Raw genomic sequence first — 23,645 nt, 5'->3', positions numbered from 1 at the left:
ACTGCCTTACGAGTAAATTCGAATCACAGTATCCCTACAATGGATTCAGACGACTCCGACAGTATTCGAGTTGAAATGGAGCATTACAGAAATGTTCTCTAATGCTTTGTACGTTGGTCTATGAAATACAGACGAGATTTTCAGAATTCTGCGTATTTATGCATCCTAGTCTTTACAAGCGACTTGGTGCAAGTCAGCTTCATCTTCCACTGCAAGTTGCTCATCAACAACATGATTATACGAACCCTCTAGCCCTTCAACATCAAACACAGCAAAGGAGAACATAACAGAAGGGAGAGATATCGTGTTTTTTTACCAAAACAATAAAAAGGACATGGTCTCAGTAAGAGTCATGCTATACATTAAAATATTTATGCACAAATGGGTTTATATTCTTTATTTCAAAGTGTATTGAAGGAAGAGTTTCTGCTAAATCATTTACAGAATGAAGTGGCTTTGTGTGGCTACTAAAAAGGGGGTGATTCCATATAAAGTCATAGCGACCTTGAGGTTACATGTGAAATGCGTGATTTGAAGATTAAAAGAATCCGTATTTTTGAAGCGTCTCTGTTATTAACCATAACCACATAAAATTATGTAGACAAAGCTGTCTTATTGCATGTGCTTTAGATAGTTTTAGTTAATTTGCAGAGTAATATAATAAAAATGCAATAATTTATGTTTTATTTATTTCATAAATGTACAAATTATCATAAAAACGTTTAGCATAAGCTAAACGCATTGCATGTGTTTTAGATGGTTTTAGTTAATTTGCAGAGTAATATAATAAAAATGCAATAATTTATATTGTTTTTATTTCATAAATACACAAATTATCATAAAAACATTTAGCATAAACATATGTCTCAAAAGACCTGATTTATTGGAACATGTATATAATATTCCTGGCAAAGGGTAATTTAAAAACAAGTCGTATTTTTAATAAATTAAATATTGTGCCATCCCCATAAAGGCATTAGAAGTACTACTAAGAAATACAAGGAAATATAACACAAATATTATAGGTCACTATGTGTTAAACCGGGATTTTAGTTTACTTTTGCATCAAAAGATGTCACTATCTCGTCTCAAGGAAAAGCTGAATCGCGCTGTAAAGATTTTTCCGGCAGGCTATAAAAGGGCTGTCAATCATATTAAACTTTTCATTTCCTAAGCAACCATGGTTTGATTATATGTGTAAACAATATGCGTACCATTGATCATAAGTTATAACAAAACCGTGGTGATTTACTTGTATTTTTAGTACTTGTACTTGTGACAGTGACCCTAGATTGTATTGTTTGTTCTACCAGTTGAACTGGATGTGTGTATATATACTAGCTTTTGCCCGCGGCTTCGCCCGCGTGGAATTCGGTTGTTCCGCGCTGTTCTCTCGGGAACTGTTTATTTTTCCAGGATAAAAAGTAGCCTATATCACTCTGTGGCCCATAAACAATCTCTATGCCAAAATCACGTCGATCCGTCGCTCCAATGCGACGTGAAAGACGGAGAAACATACAAACACATACACTTTCGCATTTATAATATTAGTATGGATATATATGGCATTCAACCGTTTTATTTTGTCTGACTCTAAAACATACATGACCGGGAATCGAACCTTATCAAAATCTCTGTGAGCAATGTTACAAATTCTGCACATTTTTTCGTTATTTTTGATGATGTAAATCATAAGTGAAAAGAAACATATTTTACAAGATTTTATTCGACTTGCAATGTACGAGTATGTATGTATTATAATTATAAACCAAAATGAGAATACAAATTTAAAGTACCATTAGCTTAGCACAGCAGTACTTATACTGATTACAGATTAGATGACAATGCAAGACAAGTATAGTCAACAAAAAGTATTGTGAGGAAAAATAAAAGCTTACACAAATAAAAACCAAAAATGATATTATTAAGAAAAAAAATTTGCTGACTGTACTTTTTATCGACTGTACTTGCATTGTCAACTAAAAATACATTTCTGTATTAAGAGATTGTCATGTTCAAAATTACATTTCCGTGCTAAATCTTAAATCTATCCTATTCTCTTCCATTAACCATTGAGGAGTTTTGTGGTACTTCTATGCCTCTTTTTTTATGGAAAAATGCATGTCCTTGGGAAAAACAGGTTATGCTCCTTCACTGGCTTTTTCTTGCAACCAAAATAAAAACACCAATGTGTGTTTACATCCACCTGAAAAAAAGATCAAAATTATTATAAATCCTTACTTATATTTAATATTATAAACGTGAAAGGAACTCTGTCTGTCTATCTGTTAACTTTTCATGCTTCAACCGCTGAACTGATTTAGCCGAAATTCATTATGTAGGTAGTTGGAGTCCCGAGGAAAAACATAGGCTACTTTTTATCTCACAGTTTTATCCCGAAAAATACATAGTACTTGCAGGAAAGCAATAAGCGAATTCTTCGTAGACAGAGTCGCGGGCAACAGCTACTTATAATACAATGTTTCACTAACCACAGAAATTTTACTCTATCATAATATTTACCAGCCAATGCAGAACAACATCACCTGTCGCATCAATCACATTGTCAGTTGATATCTAAGTAAATGGTCACAATATAGGTAATAATATGTTTTTGTTATTCTGTGCTCTCAAACAACTTTGGTCGGCAACATATTCAACTTTTGATGCCCTAAAATGTAATGTAAAAAAATAGACAAGAAACTGTATTGATATACTTTTGTACTTACGTTCATCCATTTTACCGGTGCGGACAAGAGTGCTTTATCTCCTTTGATTTCGGCAACATTGCATACTTATCACTGGTGTCAAAATATTCTAGACTCATAGCCATGTGTGGCAAGTTCCTTGAATCTGCTCGCACAAATTCACTCATTTCGTATTGAAAACTGAAGCCGCTAAAATAGAAAATATGGTCCAAAAGTCAAGCCACGTATCGTCGAGACTGCAAGATAGCGTTGTCGAAGAAGCAGAGCCAAAATAGTCTTCGAAACTATCCAATCGTGGTCCAATTATCATGCAAAGGTCGTGGAGAAATGCGGCAAATTTTAAAGTACTGAGTTTGTGCTGAGAGGTCTTTAAAAAATTATCCAAAAACACTGATCGCACCAAATCGCAAAGTAAATAAAACGTTTTAGGTTAGATTCTACTTGACAGTGACAGCAGTGACAGTTGACTTCGTTTTTTTTTTTTAGTGTTTCTACTAAGTACTGAGCCCTCAACGGTTCTGCAATTTCAATCTCACAAACGTCATATCGACCACTTAAAAAAATATTTCTAATTAATAAGAGGAAATAAAAATAAAAGAGCTGCAGTTCCTCGATTATTAAGACGTCGACTATCGAAGAAAAATATATTTAGCACCTCTTCAAAAAACTTTACTTAGCCAATTCAATCACATGTCGCTTGGAACACGGGTCGAGCTTTATCACCCTGTACCGATAATGTTCAAAGTGTTATGGGAACTGGGAAGTAATGGGAACACCTGATTTTGTACGACCTATAAATCGGAGTACAATTTTGACCGCAAGCAATCGATTCTCACGATTGATAAGTACACCGAATATTAATAAATTTAGTAGAAAATAACTTAATTTGGACCTGGCGCTTCGCCGGCCGCTACCGCGGCACGCTCGCTCGGCTCGCGCATTGTGGTCACAATTGGACCTAGCACAACCTAACACAAATCTATGGTCATTCGATTCGATTGGATTCCGAAGGGCTACTACGAAACTCAAAGTTCGTATCATACCGTCCCTCTCGCTCTCGTATTAAATAGTATAAGTGTCAGAGGGACCGCACGACACGAATTTCGAGTTTCGTAGTAGCCCTGCCGATTATAACGACGTACAATAACAGGTCGAGCATTAACAGACCGAGCAAAAATTTGGACACCCTAATAATGCACGACCGACGAATGAATGCACCCTAATAATTGTACGACTTGATAATTCTAATCTAAAATGAGTTCGTAAAGTTCGTATTATCAGGTCGTACAGTGATGGCTGAGCAGTACAGGGTCGAGCATTACAGGTCCCCAGTGTGTATAGTATACTGATGAGGTAAATAGGTAATGGTGGAAATGGTGGATGAAGTTTAGTGAAGAAAGGATGACTGCACACTGCATAGAGTACCACAAACTATACGGAGAACTAACGTTCAGACCAAAGGTTCAGACTACTAAGAGGTACTTGGAGGTACTACGTGTGGTACTACGACAGCGCGACGCGAACGCGAATCCCTTGATCTTGATATTTCATACATATTTTACGTAAAACTTTGAAGTCCAGCCTTCGGCACTGGTTGTAGCCTTGTTGTAGCTATGTCAGAGCGTTTGATGGAGTCGTATGTAGAGGTGCCCGCGGCAGACATGCAACTGGAGCCTTTGCGAAGCCACCAGATCAAGCAAGAATTAGAGGATCCTGAAATGCTGCAGTCAGCTGATTTCACTTACAAATCTTGCGAAGAAGAAGGTAATTTTTTTAATCATTTCTTCCCTCCAGTGCTGGACGAAGGAAGAGACATCCATACAGTCAGGGCTGTTGATGTGGGAGGTGCAATAACTTCAGTGTTTTTTTCTACATGACTGTGCATTATTTAATTAGATGAAAATATAAAAAGCAAATATTTTTAAATTTAAATTAGTTGAGGAAACCGAAGCACATAATCAACCTTTTCATAATCAATTTCACTATGGTTAATCTGTCCTCTCCCAGAGGCACAAATTTGTGCCCAAAATCCTTCGATCCTGTTATCCTGGGAGATGACAGATTAAAGCAGATGAACGGGATTTCAACATGACGTTAGTAGCACAAAGGTTCCACCCTGGTACCCGTTTCACTTTGACTGTGTGTGCCAAAGTATTAAATCATACATAAATCAGTTGTTTGTCCTATTAATACTGTAGTGTTGGGTGTGAGACTTAGTAAATAAGATAGAAATACGGTAATCAACACTCAACGCATTGTATTCCAAGTGACTGGACGACCAAGTACATACCAAGACAACTTGAGGCTGAAGCTTGAGGATCCAGGTTCGATCACGAGCCTGAGCAGATATCTGTGTGAATAATATGAATGTTTGTTCTCGGGTCTCGGATGTTTAATATGTATTTAAGTATGTATTTATCTATATAAGTATGTTTATCCGTTGCTTAGTATCCACAGCAGAAGCTTTGCTTAGTTTGGGACTAGGTCAATTGGTGTCAAGTGTCCCATGATATTTATTCATTTTTGTTCTGAGGGTAGACAGTATATTTTTTGAGGCTTACATAGGTTTCACTATGCTGGTTGAACCGATTTTGATACAGTTTTTCTATATAAAAGCAAATTCCTTGCAGTGGTTTCTAGCTATGGTTTCATTGAAATTAGTTCAGCTGTTTTTGTGATATTGAGCTTAGACTTATTAATCCCTAACATTATTTCTGTCTCATTTTCAGTTACCATGGAGAGCATAGCACCTGCTATCATAAAAAACGAGCTAGACGACTCTGAACTTGTAACAATCGAGATAGAAATAGCTGAACCCGAGTTTATAGGAATAAAACAAGAGCCTTTACAATCTGAAGACAAAGAAGACTTCAACACAGATGAGATAAATACTAAAGTAGAATGTATACTAGGTGACACTAACCTAGCAACAGACTACAATACCACAAGAGCAATTATTAACAGAACAGACATAAAACACTCCTGCAGTTCTTGTAAGAAGCGGTTTCGATCAAAAAAAGGCTTGGTTATTCATAACAGAGTTCACGAAGATGTTACTCTGCCTCCAGGTGAAAAATACACTTGTGACTATTGCAACAGACAGTTCAAGGGAAAATCTTATTTGAAAAGGCATGTTATAAGCCATATGGGTTTGAAACTATTCAGTTGCGGTGTTTGTGAAAAGAGATTTGCCAGTGCATGTTATTTGGCGATACATGAACGAATTCACACGGGGGAAAGGCCTTATAGTTGCCAAGTTTGTATGAAAAGCTTTGTGTCTACGGTAGAGTTGAAACGACATGGCCGAATACACACTGATAGAGTTTATGTGTGTGATGTTTGTAACAAACGGTTTACAGTTGAGTCGAGTTTTAAAAAGCATAAACGCGTTCACACACTTGATAAGCGATTTGCTTGCACTGTCTGTGACAAACGGTTCGCTCGAGCGCCCAATTTATACCAACATATAAAAATTCACACAGGGGAAAAGCCTTTTGCTTGTGGAGTGTGTAAGAAACAATTTGGACGTTTGTCTAATTTAAAGCAACATGAGCAGAGTCATACTGGTGAAAGACCGTTTGCTTGTGAAGTGTGTAAGAAACAGTTCGGCCGTATGTCGAATTTGAAGCAGCATATACGATCGCACACAGGTGAAAAAAGATTTCAGTGTGAATTCTGTAAGAAACGGTTTGTTTTGAAGGCGGATTTGCAACGGCATAAGCGTAGCCACATGGGTGAAAGGCCTTATGCTTGTGAAGTGTGTGAGAAAAGGTTCATTGATCCGTCAACGTTGAAGAAACATGTGCGATGTCATACGGGAGAGAAACCTTACGTTTGTGAATTTTGTAAGAAACGGTTTGCTTACAGTGGTGATTTGAAGAGGCATCACCAGAGTCATGAGGCTGGGAGAATTTAATGTGGTACTCGTGCCAGTGAAATGGGGATGGATGGGTCACATGTAAGCCACTTGTCCCACCGCCGACGATGAGCGAGAAGCGAGTAGAGCGAGTAACTAGAAACGAGTGGGCGAGCAGCGAGAAGCGAGTGTAGTTTTGTCGCTCGGCTGTAAGCGAGTGTTCGCGTGCGACGGGCGATTACTCGCTCCACTCGACTCGCTCGTGCGGGGCGGCCGCCAAGCTGACATCGCTGAGCGAGTATCTATAGCTCAGCGAGTTTTATAGCTCTTGTCGCTGCGACACAAGATGTAAGAGCTAGTTCCCGCCGACAGTGTGAACAGCCAGCGATCAACTATTAATATATGTGTCTCTTTTACTCACACAAGATCTTATATCTTTTGTTCGTTTCTTGAGCGAGAAAATAGTCGATAGCTAATCGTTTCCTCGCTGGCGGTGAGACAACTGCCTTATGTTGTAAAACTGATTGAGCAACCAGGTAACACTGGTGCTCAAGAGATGGAAATAGACAGGGACGTCCAACAAGAAGATGCGAAATTGATTTCCGCCTAACCCTGGGACCATGCTGGACTAGAGTTGCAGCCAACAGTGCAATGGAGGCAGTTGGAGGAGGCCTGCTTTTTTTTTTTTTATCTAGTATTTTAACTAGGCTTTAGTACACCAAATGTGACTATGTCAGCCTCATGGGGAGCCTCAGTTATATACAGCACATTACAAATTTTACGCTCTCGCTTGCACTGAAGCCACGTCTCTGGATGCAAAGGCCTGTCTAATGAACCTGTAAATCAGCATCGCTTCTTCTGAAAGCGGTCGACTCAGAATTACATTTACACCTCCATTGAACAAGCCCATACCATCCAAATACCTGTCTCTGATGTCCTTATTGGACTGACCACTTGGCTTCCTTGGTGACAGCACGTGTTTGTGTCGGACCTACGAAATTTTGTGGCCTAGTGCTATTTTTTACGTGTTTTGTTGTGTGACCCACCAGTATCGTCGTTCAGTAAGTGTTTTAACAAATACTCGTACGCCGCTAACCCCGCAATGTCGCATATCCCCCCAAAACCTCCAGACATAACCTCTGTTAGGGAACCGGTTTCCATTGGCGCACCGATGAACTTGTCGCAAGACAGCCAATCGGAGGTGTCGATGGACGCCGAATTAACTCTACTGAGGGCAAAAAGGAGGGCTACGGTGCAGGATGGATCCCAGCCCCCAACTAAGTTGGGGACCAGGGCTCCTTCCGACTCCATAGCCCACCTTTACGAACATCCGGACCTAAAAAATGGACGTAAATACACGTCAAACGACGGAGGTCCTTTCCTTGTCCATGTTTCCAAGTCAGAATCAGATCCCTCCGCTGGTACTACCCTAAATCCTATCAAATTTGGACAAGTGATGGTAAACTCGCGTGTACAAAACATAGCGCGAGATGGTATCAAAAAAGTAGGTAGAAACCGTGTTAGTGTAGAGTTTAACTCCGCAGAGGCAGCTAATGCCTTTTTATCGGACCCACTACTCGCATCTAAAAATTTCGAGGCAACCATCCCAACATTTAATATCACCCGCATGGGTATTGTCAGGGGAGTACCCACGGACCTAGCGCTGGATGCTTTTGTCAATGATGTGGAGCTTCCTTCTGGCTGTGGGGACATCCTTAAAGCCAGGCGACTTAACCGAAAAGTACACAAACCCGACGGCATTGAGTGGATCCCTACAGGTACTGTGGTGATAACTTTTAGCGGACAAGTTTTGCCAGCCAGAATTTTCTGCTGTTACACATCATTAGTAGTAGAAAAGTATCTTTTGCCCACAATACAGTGCCACAGCTGCTGTAAATTCGGACACGTAGCGGATCAATGTCGATCAAAACCAAAATGCTTCAAATGTGGCCAAGAGCATACAGGCAAAACATGTACTGTGCAGGAAGACTTAGCGTTCTGTCTGTTCTGCTCAGGCAGGCACTTTGCTACACACAAGACCTGTCCAGAACACACTCGTCAACAGGCTATCAAAGCAGCAATGTCTGACGACAACATCTCTTACTCTCAGGCTTGCGAAAGGTTCCCCCCTGTTAAGAGATCCTACGCAGACGCGGCTCAGAGCCTCCCCTATTTCCAAACTGATCCTATGCCTCAAACCCAACACTGCCTTCCCCACCCACACTCAAAGTCCATCCCAAAGTTACAGGAAAACGGTCTACATACCAAGGTCCCCCATCGTCCTCTATCACAAGGATATGACCGTGCCGCTCACGAAGCCCTAATTAGAGACCGCAACCCCCCTCCTCCGAGGAATGGTGCCGCCCTCCGGCCCCCAGGCTCCCCGCCCTCCCCCCCTTTCAGTCCCCCCCCAACGATAACCTGCTGGACGTCCTTCTATCCTTGCTGATCAATATGTTCAGCAAAATGGATGATTTCCCCCTACCGCCCAACGTCGCCAACAAACTTTCACAATTTCTCCAAGTTGTAAATGTCTCATCCAGTGGAACAGTCACAGTCTCCGCCCTAAAAAACACGAAATTTTGCAAATGGTATCCTCGTATGACCCTACTGTCTTTGCCATATCGGAGACCTGGTTGGTTCCGGGAGCCCGGTTCCGGGTGCCTGGCTTCTCGTGCCTCCGACATGACAGAGATGATGGCTACGCAGGAGCCGCCCTTCTCATCAAATCTTCTGTCACGTATAATCGTATAACTCTTCCCCCTATCCCTTACGGCATTAATGCAGTCGCCGCCAAGATCATGGACTTTACCGTTCTTTCGATCTATATTTACGATCCGCACTCCATTAATATCTCAGACCTCGAGCACATATTTTCCGCCCTTCCGGGCCCATTCCTCATTTTAGGTGACTTTAACTGTCATCATCTCATGTGGGGAAGCGCCGATTACGACGCCTTAGCCTGTGATCTCGTTGACCTGATGGAGGACAAAAACATCTGCCTACTCAACGATGGTTCTCCGACGCGCAGAACGGCACCAGGCCTGAACTCTAGTGCCGTCGATCTTTCCCTGTGCTCTCCACATTTTGGCACCCTTCTCTCGTGGTCTGTGCTCCAGGATTCCCACGGTAGTGATCACCTTCCAATCTTAATATCCTTCCCTACATCCTTTTCCCAACCCAGTACTCCCCCAAATTCTAATAGGTACCACCTGCCCAAGGCTGATTGGGACCAGTTCGCGGCGGACTTGGATGCAGCAGTCAGCAAGATGCCCATTGTCTTACCAGAAAACGCCTGTATTTGTCATGATAATCTGATCGAGGCCTTCATAGTTGCAGCTGACAAAAATATTCCGCCTAAAAAACGTTATAAGGCTAGGTCCTCCCCACCTTGGTGGGACTCTGAATGTACGGACATGATTCGCCTAAGGAACGAGGCCGAGAAAGCGTATTATGGAAACATGTCCCTGGATAACTTTCTCACATTCAAAAAGACCGCGGCTCAGGCGAAACGTTTGTTCAAAAAAAAAAAAAGAAATTTGGATGGATAAACTTCTGCCAAAGTATCTCGCCCCGCACTCCATCAACTGTTCTATGGAAAGCCATAAAACGTTTTAGAGGTTCATTCATAGCCCGAGATGCGCCTAGTAACGACTCCTCAGTTTGGCTCACGGCATTTATAGACACCCTGTCTCCCCCCTCTGTCCCCCATGTTAACTCCCTCCCTTCCCCCTATCCTTTGAATTGCCCTCATAATAATTTCGACCAACCGTTTTCGTGGTTAGAACTTTTGGCATCGTTAGACCACCTCAAGAACTCGGCTCCTGGTCCAGATAGTATCCCGTACGCTTTTCTTGCCAAATCTGGCCAGGTTACCAAAAAATACTTTCTAGACCTTTTAAACCATTTCCTCGACCTGGGTTTCGTTCCAGAGGCTTGGAAAAAACAAATTATCATCCCTCTACATAAACAAGGGAAAGATCCCCTCCTTCCTTCCTCCCACCGTCCAATCGCCTTATCATCCTGCCTTCTCAAAATCCTAGAGCACATGATTAAGAAACGCCTGGAGTGGTTCGTAGAATCAAATAAAATACTGTCCAAAAGCCAGTTTGGTTTTCGGAGAGGAATGGGTACCATGGATAGTCTCTCGATTTTAACAACTGACATCAGGATCTCCCTCTCAAGGAACGAGTTCCTTGTTGGCGTATTCTTGGACGTATCATCCGCGTATGATAGTGTCATACTCTCCTTACTCAGAGATAAACTATCTAAGCTGAGTCTGCCGCAGAAGCTGACGCATTTCATATGCAACTTCCTAATGGAACGATCCATCGAGGTGAGACATAATGGTTCCCATTCCACTCCTAGGCTAATCTGGCAAGGTCTTCCACAAGGATCCGTATTAAGTCCCTTGCTCTACAGCTTGTACACCCACGACCTTGACGAGGCTGTTTCACCGTTCTGCAACATACTGCAATACGCAGACGACATAGCTTTGTACGCATCGTCCCATTCCGTCGAAGTAGCCACCTGCAACTTGAACCAAGCCCTATTCTACCTGGGTGAATGGCTTGCTGTCCATGGTCTTTCCCTTTCAGTTTCCAAATGTAGCGTGGTTCCTTTTACTAGGAAAAGGTCGTTCCCCCCTGTGGAAGTCGCCTTCAATAATCAACTAATCCCTGTCAGTAAACAAGTCAAATTTCTAGGCGTTACGCTTGACTCTCGGCTTTCCGGTTGCCCCCATATTGATTCCACAGTTAAAAAGTGCCAATCAAACATCAACATTCTGCGTTGTCTTTCGGGTGTGTGGTGGGGTGCCCACCCCTATTCCCAGAAACTCCTCTATAATGCCATAGTACGCAGCGTCCTTGATTATGGCTCCTTTATGTTAGAACCTTGTAACAAGGTGGCTTTAGGTAAACTAGACAAAATCCAGTACCAGTCCCTCCGGGTTATCCTGGGAGCCATGAAATCCTCCCCGACCAATGCCCTTCAAGTAGAAGCAACTGACCCCCCCCTTTACCTCCGACGTCAATACCTGGCTGATCGTTTCTTCCTCAGACTTTCCCTTCTGGACGACCACCCCCTCTTACCTAAGCTGCAAGAACTATCGGATTTAATTACTGACAGTGGATTCTGGTTCAACAAAAATCCGCCATGCCTTATCAATAGCTTCCGCAAATTCAGTAACCTCCCAGACCCCTCTTTCACATGCTCCCTTCTCCCCCTTTTTGCTCACAGTTACGATGCTCTAATCTTTCAACCCAACATCATCCTTAACTTCGGAATAACAAAGAACCAGCCCGGAGCTAACAGTTCTTTTCTACACAACATCGAAAACTCCTGGCAAGGCTGGTCTTTATTATTCACAGATGCCTCCAGGCTTATGGTTGGCGGCGCTGTGGGTTCGGCAGTCTGGATCCCGAAAGATTCAGTTATCCTGAGCTTTAAGTGCCCACCTCACACGTCAGTCTTTACCGGTGAGCTAGTCGCTATTCTGGAAGCCGTTAAATACATTAATGCTCATGGTATTAGCAACTCGATAATTTTTACGGACTCTCTTAGCGGTTTACAATCCATCACGGCCAATCCTTTCTCTGCCAAAATTAACTATCCTTTAGTGCTACTCATCAGGCAATCCCTATTCGAAGCCCATCTCCGCAACCTTGAGATCTCGTTGGCCTGGATTCCCAGTCATTCTGGGATCCGGGGAAACGAGATCGCTGACGCCCATGCTAAGGAGGCCATAGAAATCGGCAGCTTGGATCACTCCCACTGCTATTTCTATGACCTCTTCTCTGCTGCCAAATCCGATCTCACCTCTCTTTGGCTCCGTCATTATGAGTGCTCCTTACTGGTCAAAGGCCGTCATTACGGGGATATTCAACCAAACATCCCCTCTACGCCTTGGTTTTTCCGGTTTCGTCAAGCGAACAAACAGACAACCTCTGTCATCTGCAGATTACGTATCGGACATACTTGTGCTCCATCCCGCCTGTATAGATGGGGTATTGTTCAATCCCCCCTCTGTCCATGCGGCTTGGAGGAGGGTACCGCCGACCACATTCTGTTAAACTGCCCCATGAGAACTGTTCCCCTTTACAACATCCTTCCCCCCTGTATTCCCAAACCCACCAACCTCAAAACCCTCCTACTTCATGCCTCCTCCAACAAGAAAATCCTTAACATGTTAATTAATTATATAACTAAAGAAAAAATAAAACTATAGGTGCTTTTTTCGCTTCTGTTGCTCCCTTTGATCTGTTTTGTAATGTCTAAGAGTTTTGTACTGTCTCTATGTTTTGTGTTGTCTCTATGTTTTGTGTATGTCTATTCCAGGTACACAACAAACTCGCTACTAAAATACAACCCCCGTTTAGAAAAACCTTTATTAACCGGTCAGACACATGTATACTTTGCTGCTGTCAGGTGTCATTGGCAGTAATGGTTGCTAACCTAAAGCGACCGGTTGCCATTAAGCAAAAAAGTTGAAGTTGAAGTTGATGTCCTTATTCTGATCACATTCCAAAAGAAAATGAATTGACCTTCAGTCTTATTACAACCTATACAAAGGTGATTGTACAACTCTCATCAAATTCAAAAAACTATTTAGTGGAATGTGACCAGACCGCACACGAAAAGCCCACACGAGGAGGCCTATGTCAAGACACACCGAACTGAGAGACATTTTATAGCAAACATACATAAAAATAGTACAAGAAAACTACCTGTTCGGAAAAAACAGACTATGTACTAATACTCTATACAGATTATAGCTTTGGGGCGGCTGAGACAGCTGCGTTCCAAATGAGAGGGCTTGGGTTTATTACAACATGTCATGTATTTAATTAATTATTTAAGTACCTATTTATTTTTGCTAACGGATACTGTTAGTTGTGAAACAAAGATTTATTATTCTTATTCAAAATAAGCGAATATCAACTCGTAGAGTTACAATGACTAAGTAATTCTCCAATATTACATGATTAATAATGAAATAAACAGATTTTATTGATGAGTTTTTTTATCATTTTGTAACCTTATGCAAGCAAGGGTGGATCCAGGTTCCAGCTATATAGCCAGATTGAAATACACTGAGATAGAGCAATGTGGGCCCATGCTGCGACCTTATGCGGATGTGTAGTGAGCCACCGCCAAGGATCGAGCGAGCGAGCGAGATCGATGTAGGCGGGGCGGATGCGACTGAAGGGCGAGGGCGGCGGGTGAGGCCTTCGTTAGGTATTTTTTATTGAGTTTTATCATATCACTAAACGTGTCTAGTGGAATGATAAAACGAGTTTTCCTTTTTATCTGATTCTGTCATTTCACTAAACAGGTTTAGGTTTTTGATCAAATGACTATTATAACGTTTCAAACTTTCGTGATTCTCACTCATAGTCAAAATATCATAACGGGACTTATCACGCTAGCCGAGCATTTGTTGGAGTCAGGGCCAAACCACTGGATTGAGCTTCACAACCCCAAAATTCTGTCCACGGAACGTCATTTTTACTCAAGAATGGTACGTGAAGCAGTTGAAATAAAAAAGCATAAGAATTTCAACCGGGACGATGGGTATAAACTTTCATCTTCGTGGAAATTAATAAGTGTCGGTGTCGGGATGATACGAGTGCCGGCACTATTAGTGATCAAGTGCGGGTAGTTCGAAGAACTCGCGCTGCTAGGCAGACTTGACACCCCACACTTCAGTCTACTCGTGACCACGGCAACTGTAACGTTGCCGAAACGTCGAGGTAAATATTACTCGTGTAAAAATAGCGTGATAAGTCCCGTTATGGTATTTTGACTACAAATGACTATTCGAGGGAAATGATAAAATTAATTTCCAATTTTAACAACCTGCGTGATTTGATCGTATCCCTTGTATCCCTTAGAGATTTGTTCAAAATTTACTTATATGCACGATATTCATTCCGTGCTTAATTTTCCGCAAATGAACGCTTACCTTGTTCCATACATCCATGCATCCCAGCCTATATAAGTACGTACCATGTTAGAAAAATTAAAATAAAACTACAGTGAAAGGACATACCTTTTATTAAAATTTTATTGTGCATATTTCGGTAAATGTAAAAAAATATGGCAAAATAAAACGATATACGCGAGCGTGCGTTCGTAACATAACAAAAATTACAGGTAAATAAAGACAAGGAAAACACTACATTAATTGGACGCCTCTGAGATTTCAACGATGACCTGAAGATACGAAGACCACTTACAGGTTTTTCTTGTCTTTAAATTACCTATACCTTCTCTGACCATAGACGAATACATGATAAGTTTCTGATTCGTCGAATTCTCGTTTCGCCGAATTGTTGATTCGCCGAATATTTTTTCGTCGAACTATCCTTTGACAGATCGAATGTTCGATTTAATTCTAATGCAACCGCAGCCAAAACACGACGAATCACAAACCAACCGAATACATTTAAAAAAGAGCCCTAATCTTATTTTTTATACATTCTGACAAAAATAAGTGTCTCATTTTTTTTTTGATAAAAACTAGAGACGGAAGCTTTTAGACTAGAACTGTGATGGGTTTCGGCGAACCGTTTGTACCCCACCTGTACCCTCAAAGTACCCCGACTACAATTAAGGTAAACGTCCGAGCGATCGACACTAATGCCCAATAAACAACACCCTGCTGTCATATCCATTGCTAATGACATAAGATTAACCATACCAATTTGGACAGTGAGAAGCTCTCGTATGTTTACCTTACGAATGAGGGCTATCGCGTATGGATTCGCCGCTAGAGGCGCTAGTGTAGCGTGAGGTTACCGAAATGTCAAATCTCTTAGCTTTCGGGTGAGCTACGCGGGTTTATTTATAATCAGAATAATTTTGTGAATATTTTGCGTTACCTGAAAGTAATTACGGCAATTATGCGTTCCGGGGCAATGAATGTCTGTGTTTTGAGACAGTTTTGTCTTTCGGAAACTTTTGTCCTCCCTTTTTTTCCGAACAAAACGGGACTACGCAACACTGTGGTTGCTCGATATTTTTATGGTACGGTTTTAAGATGTATTAAATATGATTTTAATCTAAACTTTGTTTTCACGCCCGTAATAACAGACTGAAAGCCACACTTAAAAACCTCACGCAACAGTGGCGCCATCTAGTAAGACAAATAACGATAGCCCTCATTAAGTTAACATACGTAAGGAACCATCTATGAATTACGTCATATCAAGACCATTTTTAGCCACACCTATTGCTATGAAAATTGCAATTCCTGTGTCACAAACCGCCTCCCCGTAAATGTATGACGTAATTTATAGACGACCTCAAATCCCAGCGTTTAACCGTAATTTTTAAACCGACTTCAAATAGGGATGAGGTTCTGTTCCGCTGCAGGTATATATATTTTTAAACAGGTACAATCATGAACAGCTAGTATTAAAGTTAGTTTCTTACTGAAGCGACTCGATATTCTTATCTGTACCCTTTAAATAACAGTTTACTTTGTGATTTAGAGAAAAATACACTTAAAGGTACAAATGGGATAGAGCGCGAAAGACGGCCATATTGCTTTTCTGTGAGTCGACTCTTTTTGCTCAAAACACACAACGCCGAACACCCCAAGCGAATTCGAAATCAGCAATTTTGGATTTTTCCACACTGGCAACATTCCCATTGCCATAGACAAAAATCCCAGGCGCGCAATCTTTTCTCTCGTCCAACATTAAATTTAAATTTTAAAATACTAGATATTTTTGTTTTTAATTAATTATTACATAATCTTTCTAAGACTACTCAGCAAGACTAGAATTTAATGGCATCTACGTACCTATAATTATTATATATCCATTTTATACATATGTATAGATCAAATTAATAATATTAAAGTATTTAGAAATAACTCGGAAATACTAGATAATCGATTTCGTTAAAAAATAACGAAATCATTGAGAAATGCATTGAAAATGTAAATGCTTTTTTTATAAATAAATACTTTAATATTACTTTTTCAAAGAATAAAAGTGCAACATCGATACTTCATGAGATACATAGATTTAAAAACGTCATATGTAGCGAAAATCACCCGAAATTCCTCCTGAAAAATATCTTTATACAATCCTTTGAAGGAAACAACTCCCTGCATTTTGTATTCCAAAAAACTTCCGATTTCAAACAAACCGTCCTCCCAGTCCGTTCGAAAGCAAATCTTAACTATTCAAGGAAGTGCTTTTTATTCGAAAATTTACTAAAATATTATTTTTCACTTACTTAAGCCACGATAGATATTTAAGTAACAATTTCTATAACAATTTTGAACATTATGCCTTGTTAAAAAAGAAGGGTGCGTCGCAACCGCCCCTTTAAAAATATGCAAAAATTCTCCACCAATGTCAATTTAAACGATAAATAAGTAAATAGCATTTTAAATATCAAAATAACTCTTCTGTACATATTTTTAAACGAAAAAAACGAGCGTCAACTCATCTGTCATGCATGATTTAACTTCGTAAAATTAAATATAACTTTACATATTAACCCTGGCGATGCTCTTTCTTACACGTAGCTGAACGCGTACGTGCGAGAGAGATAGACTAGGGGTTTATTATTTTAACATAGACACCGCATACAACAGCACTTATAAAAAAGCTAGAACTTAAGCAATTTTTATCGTTATCTTTATATTTTGTAACTTTAGTGTAAATATGTCAGAGTAAAAAAAAACTAGCACCTGTCAAAATAAATTAATAAGTGACTTTGAAGGCAAATTAACCTCGTAAATCCCGACTTTTAGTGACATAGATAGTTCTACAGACCGAGCTGAGAATTTCCAGTTCTGTTATTTTAGACAGTGATCCATCATTGCAGAAATTGCACTCCACATAGTACATTCGGCAATTATTCCTACAATTGATTTGTTGATTTGTACTTTATAAAGTACGCGAGGACTTATGAGGATAAAGTGACCTTAGACTCGTAACGCCCAGCGTACTAAATTTAGGACATAAATGCAAATGTCAACTTTTTTTGACTGACTATAACTGTCAGTGGAGATCAGTACAATACGGCTGAATCAAATAAATTATGACTGTCAAACATTATGCGAAATTACATTAGGACAATAGATATGTATGCATTGCAATGGCCTAACCACACATTTCTATCTAATTTAATTTGGAAAATGCTCAGTAGCGAACGAAGCTTTGTGATACTATTATTTTTTCATGCAAAAAAACTATGGAATACTGAACATTATATTTATAGCCGTACTGTACATTTCATTTTTTGACACATGACAGTTTGATACGTCACAATCAGCTGTTCACGGGAAGCCATTTTGGATTTTTGACACTGTCAATAGTGCCGCCTAGGTACTTAGAAAAGATGTCACAAAAATCATTCAAGTACGAATATGTCAACAATTCAAATGATAATATACTAATGTCGTAATACATTTAATTTTGTCGAGATTATTTTTACACAAAAGTCACTTTTAGTAAGTTTCATAAAATTTAAGCATTGGAAACAAACAAAAACTTTTACTATAGTATATATAATATTGCAAAACTACTTCAAATTGAGCAAAGAGTATTTGCTCAAAACAAATAAACATTTCATAGCTCAAAATCGAGTTATAAGAAATGCACTTAATACAATTGAGTAATTGTCTCCTCGAATTTGAATAAAATATGTCATTCAGGAATATCATGTCAATGTATATAATTAATTTCTTTTTTAGAGTTTTGTCAGCTTTTTGCTTAATAAAAAACAAGTTGTTTTTAAATAACCGTAAATTACAACAACTCAAGTCAAGACCAATGTAGTTTTTTCATACTAAACGAATATAGTTTTTTTTTTGCAGCAAACAGGCCTATCCTGATCGTTGATTGATGAATTACCTACATCACTAGAGATAGAAATAGCTTTTGAATTTCTGTCTTAAGGGGCTCACAAAATTGAGCATTAGTATCATAACCTCGTAACGCCCAAAGTCCTTTATAAAGGACTTATAAGTCATTTGACATTGATCTCTCTCACAAGTGACATAAAACTTGATGTTCATAAAACAAAAATTTGACTTGAGCGTTAGGAGGAAAAAGGAGTGTTTTAGCAAGCATTCAAGCGATACGACGGTAAAGCTTCGCGCATTTTGCTGTTTTTTTAATTTTTTTTTATTCGACTGTATGGCAAACGAGCAAGTGGGTCTCCTGATGACCAGGGGGATTGCAGATGCATTGCCAACCTAGAGGCCTAAGATGGGATACCGCACGTCCGACATCATTGTGACAAATTTTTTGACAAGCATTTACTATACTTCGTTTTTTTAGCATTAGAACTAGGGTAAACATCTTGACGAGTCTTTTTATTGAAAAACGTTTAAAAAAAATCAGTAACTACTACTTACAAAAGCATGTGAATGATCATAATGCCCTTGCTAATTGTTACATGTTTGCTGTAACTTATTTTTCAAAAGGGTTTTTGAATAAAATGACACGTCAAGATCGCTTTTACGCTGGATTTTAATGAAAATTTGCACTTTAAAGTTGAATATTTTGCAAACAAATCACTGAATCGAAAAATCGTTTTAAACCCCCCCTTGGTTTTAAAAGACCTATCCAACGATACCCGCCACTACAAGATTGGATCAGAAAAAAAATCACCCCCCACTTTACGTATATGGAATGCACACTAAAATTTTTTTTAAATCTTTTGTTGTACCATTTTGTCGGCATAGTTTACATATATATTCGTGCAAAATTACAGCTTTCTAGCATGGATAGTCCCTGAGCAAAGCCGAAGTATTTTATTTTTTATTATTTTATTTTGAAAAAATGACTGCAAAGTTTCTTGCGGCGCATTCTTCTTGGCAATGATGGTCTTTCCGAAAGCGCTGGTAGTTTAAAAAATGACGTGTAAAAGTGCCCATTGCGGCCTATTTACTGAATAAGTTTGAATTTTTGAACTTGAATTTGAACATGATTTTTAATTCCATTGCAGGAGGATTAATTTCGAGTTTGTAATGAACTCTTGCTGACACCTGTCAAAATAACAACCTTACAAGTTGAATGTTGGTCACGTATATGACCTTGGCGTGTGAGGCCAATGGCTGTCACGACTGGACGACTGGGGCGGTGCAGAGTTAATTAATGCCTATAAAATCATTCCTTGGACTAATAGCACAATATTTAATTTAATTGGTTAATCTTTAAAAAAACCGTAATTCAGAATGGCATAGACAACTTTTATCGAAATATTTGAGCTAAAAAAAACTATCTATTTAGTATGAACAAGCTTTCATTGACGTCCGAATATATTCCGTTTTTTTTTATAATTTTCAATTTTTTCCAATGCCGTGTCAAATATATATAATGTAACAATATATACATAATAAATACGCGGTGTGTATAGCTAATCAGAAGTCCCTTGCTGAATCGCAGCTGTTTGTAGGGTCCTGAAAAAAAAATACAAATTATGTCACTTCAAAGTTCAATATCTCAAAAATGGGTAAACCGATTTTGATGAAACGTGTCTAAGAACCATCGTTAGACAACCTGACTTCAAATAAAAAAGCCGCATTCAAATCGGTCCACCCGTTTAAGAGCTACGGTGCCACAGACAGACACAGACACACATAGCGGTCAAACTTATAACACCCCTCTTTTTGCGTTGGGGGTTAAAAACAATGGATTGTGTAACATGTAAAAAAAAAAAATGTGTCAATTATATGTATGTCTGCTATATATTGGTACTGACCTATGGCACCACGGGCGGGGAGTGTCGGTGTATCATCAGCCAAATATATGGTCTACCATCCTAAAGTTGATATTCGTTTGCATGTCGTAAGACAATAATGTAGACAACCGGATGGCCAAGTGGTTGGAGAACTACGAAGTTTGAGGTCCCGGGTTCGATTCCCGGCCGGGGCAGATATCTGTGTGAATAACACGAATGTTTGTTCTCGGGTCTTGGATGTTTAATATCTATTTAAGTATGTTTATCCGTTGCCTAGTATCCATAGTACAAGCTTTGCTTAGTTTGGGACTAGGTCAATTGGTGTCAAGTGTCCCATGTTATTTATTTATTTCATTTATATTCAATGCTAATACTCGTGTCTGTCGACTTAAAAGTTCGACTTTAGCGACATATTCATTTGATAGGAGTTTGTTTAAAAATTGATAGACCACTTATTTGGCTGATGGTACGTTAGCGCTGACTTATGTCACCATGGGCGGCGAGTGCCCTATAGCACTGACCTATGGCTCCATGGGCGGCGATAGCCCTATAGCACTGACCTATGGCTCCATGGGCGGCAAGTGTCGAGTGGGCACTGACCTATGGCACCATGGGCGGCGAGTGTCCTATAGCACTGACCTATGGCACCATGGGCGGCGAGTGTCGTATAGCACTGACCTATGGCTCCATGGGCGGCGAGTGTCGGTGTAGGTTAGCACTGACCTACGGCACCATGGGCGGCGAGTGTCGGTAGTTAGCACTGACCTATGGCACCATGGGCGGCGAGTGTCGGTAGTTAGCACTGACCTATGTAACCATGGGCGGCGAGTGTCGGGTGGGCACTGACCTATGGCGCGATGGAGAGCGGGCGGGAAGCGCCTCCGCGCCGCGCAGTCGTTGTGCGGGGGGGCCCGTGCGGGGGGGCGGCGGCGCCGGGCGGCGCGCGCGGGGGACGCCGACGGGGACGACGCGCCCGACGCCGGCGGGGACGGCAGCCCGCTCCTAACGGGGGAAACATCCACGTACAATTGCTAAACATGTGTAATACGGGTGATATTGCAAGAATAATAAATATCCCGTTGTCGAAGTTCTCGTGCCGTCCCTCTCACTCTCGTATTAAATAATATTAGCGTCAGCGGGACGGCAAGATACGAGGTTCCAATTTAGCATATCGTAGTATAGGGAGAGTTTCTCCAAAAACTGTTATAATCATCTAATACCTTTAAACGAGCAATTTTTATAGTATCGGCGGATTTTCAATATCGATAAGTCATCATTTATCGGTTTTTCCGATACAACAATTTGCATAGCCGTAATATGTATCTTTGTTTAGTTTATATGCCGATAGATGTCGCTGTACGGAAAATTTAGTCACCCTGAATCGCGCTGGCGAGATTTTTCCTAGCAACTATAAAAAATTGGAATAAATTGCCATTCGCCGATTAACCGTTCTGATTCACGTCAAGGACAGCGGTTGAACATGGGCCTTCGAATTGTACATATTTTGTTCCTTTTCTTTTGTATATATTAAAGAGTTTACATATATAATTTACCGCTTTGCGCTTAAAACCACAAAATTTCATGGGCCATGCCATAATACCTAAAATGTCAAATTGTCTCTTGTATTAAAATGGACGAAATTTATTATGACTTTGACTTAAAATGTCATATTATCTAAATACCTAAAGATTAAAATGCACTATTTATTCAAATACCAATGAGAGAAATTACAAAATATTAAAACAACTCAAACCGAAAACACCCAAAAGGCAAAATGCTAAATTTTTTTCACAGGTGGTGTTTGAGAAATTTGATGTTGATTATTGACTTTTAGTATAACAAGCAGAATTCCTTTCAACGTACAAATTTAGGTATTTTAACTTTTGGTTGTTTTAAGCACATGTTGTTTTGCCATGAAAGTGATTTTGAAGTTTAGGTATTATGAGACTAAAGGTATTTTGACATTCAGCCATATTAAGATTCCGGTGTTTTAAGAAAACAAAATAAGGCATTCTGCAATTTAGGTTGTAACTAAGGGACCCCATACATCCCTGTGTTATTATTATTATTTTCTTTAATTGTATACTATAGTTTTTAAGTATTTTATTTGTAATTATATTATTATGAAAAAATGACTTTCTGCCAAGTTTTTTGCGGCGCATTCTTCTTGGCAATGATGGTCTTGCCGAAAGCGCTGGTAGTTTAAAAAATGACGTGTAAAAGTGCCCATTGCGGCCTATTCACTGAATAAATCATTTGAATTTGAGGTATTTTGAGACCAAGAAGTTTTGAGATCTGGGAATATTGATAAAAACGTAAAATGCAATTTAGAAGTTATAAGCTTAAAGTATTTTACCGATGAAGATAATAATGATGATGATGATGATATACCTGGAGTGCTGCGGCGGCGGTTGGCGGTGCCTGGGGCGCGCGAAACGCAGGTTCAAATCCCGCGCTGGGTCGGCCGCGTATTTCTCGCTCGCGTTCTGTCTGCGTCGGCGCAGCGCTGCAACAGACAGACGTACAAAAGTCAAAAACAAGTTATGGGGATCCTGTGTTTATGACTGAGATACAACTTTTAAAATAAAAAGAACTAAAGGATACATTTAAATTTATTAATAAAGTAATTACTTATTAATTATTTATTACTTATTATTAAATGAAAGTGTTGGAAGGGGTAGACCTAGGCGGACGTTTCGAGGCCAAACCAGGGACGTCTTGGAAAAAGGCCAGGTCAAGAGTACCCTAAACCGAAGAGCATGTGTGAAGGGAATAATGAAAGTGGACGAAGCGAAACAAGTATGTAAGGATCGTAGCAAGTGGAAAGAAGTGGTCTCTGCCTACCCCTACGGGAAAGAGGCGTGATTATATGTATGTATGTATTATTAATTAATAAATAATATAATAATTTGTTTATTTATTTATTGTTTTGGGTAACATACAGCACAATTTATTACAGTTGAAATATCATTTTTTAAATTATACATTAATTTATAGATTTTAATTAAAGGCTGACCAGGAATATTAAAAACCTGACGCGAGGTCAGAACTTCTACGTTTTATATTGCAACATTCTTTACACTTACTATACGATACCTACCAGTCTTATTGACAATGTTGTCGGTGATATTACTCAAAGGAATATTTTCTAATCCCTCGGACTTTTTCTATGACAGATACTTTTATACATTGTGAATTATTTTCCTTCCAAGGCTATGGTTAATCTTCGGCATTTTAACGCACAAAAACAAAAATAACATTGTTTTATTTGGAATCTTTTGTATTTTTTATTTCAATTCCAAATTTTTTGTTATTTTTACGGTCATACCGTAAAACCCATATCGAATATACAAACTGAAAATATAGAT

At 39.7% G+C, this 23,645-nt stretch overlaps 2 protein-coding genes and 1 long non-coding RNA gene across 3 annotated transcripts in view; 2 read left to right on the top strand and 1 right to left on the bottom strand.

Annotated features, from left to right (window-relative positions):
* The window catches only part of LOC141440127 (uncharacterized), a 265,808-nt gene that overhangs the window by 140,677 nt on the left and 101,486 nt on the right, over nt 1-23,645 (top strand). The gene's annotated exons all lie outside the window — the stretch shown is intronic.
* Nucleotides 324-3,078, bottom strand: LOC141440288 (uncharacterized). The gene is made up of 2 exons (XR_012452679.1): nt 2,730-3,078; nt 324-2,206 (listed from the first exon to the last, which is right to left on the bottom strand). It is a non-coding gene; the product is annotated as an uncharacterized lncRNA (long non-coding RNA).
* LOC141440315 (uncharacterized) lies at nt 4,010-8,803 on the top strand. Its single transcript, XM_074104798.1, has 2 exons — nt 4,010-4,472; nt 5,438-8,803. The coding sequence occupies exons 1-2, from the start codon at nt 4,322-4,324 to the stop codon at nt 6,622-6,624; spliced, it is 1,338 nt and encodes a 445-aa protein (XP_073960899.1). The 5' UTR covers nt 4,010-4,321; the 3' UTR covers nt 6,625-8,803.

The sequence above is a fragment of the Choristoneura fumiferana genome, chromosome 22 (assembly GCF_025370935.1).
Source record: "Choristoneura fumiferana chromosome 22, NRCan_CFum_1, whole genome shotgun sequence".
Classification (NCBI taxonomy): domain Eukaryota; kingdom Metazoa; phylum Arthropoda; class Insecta; order Lepidoptera; family Tortricidae; genus Choristoneura; species Choristoneura fumiferana.
This window is presented reverse-complemented; position numbering and strand designations above follow the sequence as displayed.

Excerpts from the sequence above, each read along its gene's own strand:
- LOC141440315 (XM_074104798.1), top strand. The coding sequence starts at position 4,322 with ATGTCAGAGCGTTTGATGGAGTCGTATGTAGAGGTGCCCGCGGCAGAC. Across the intron at positions 4,473-5,437 it reads CAAATCTTGCGAAGAAGAAG|TTACCATGGAGAGCATAGCA; the intron begins GTAATTTTTTTA and ends TCTCATTTTCAG.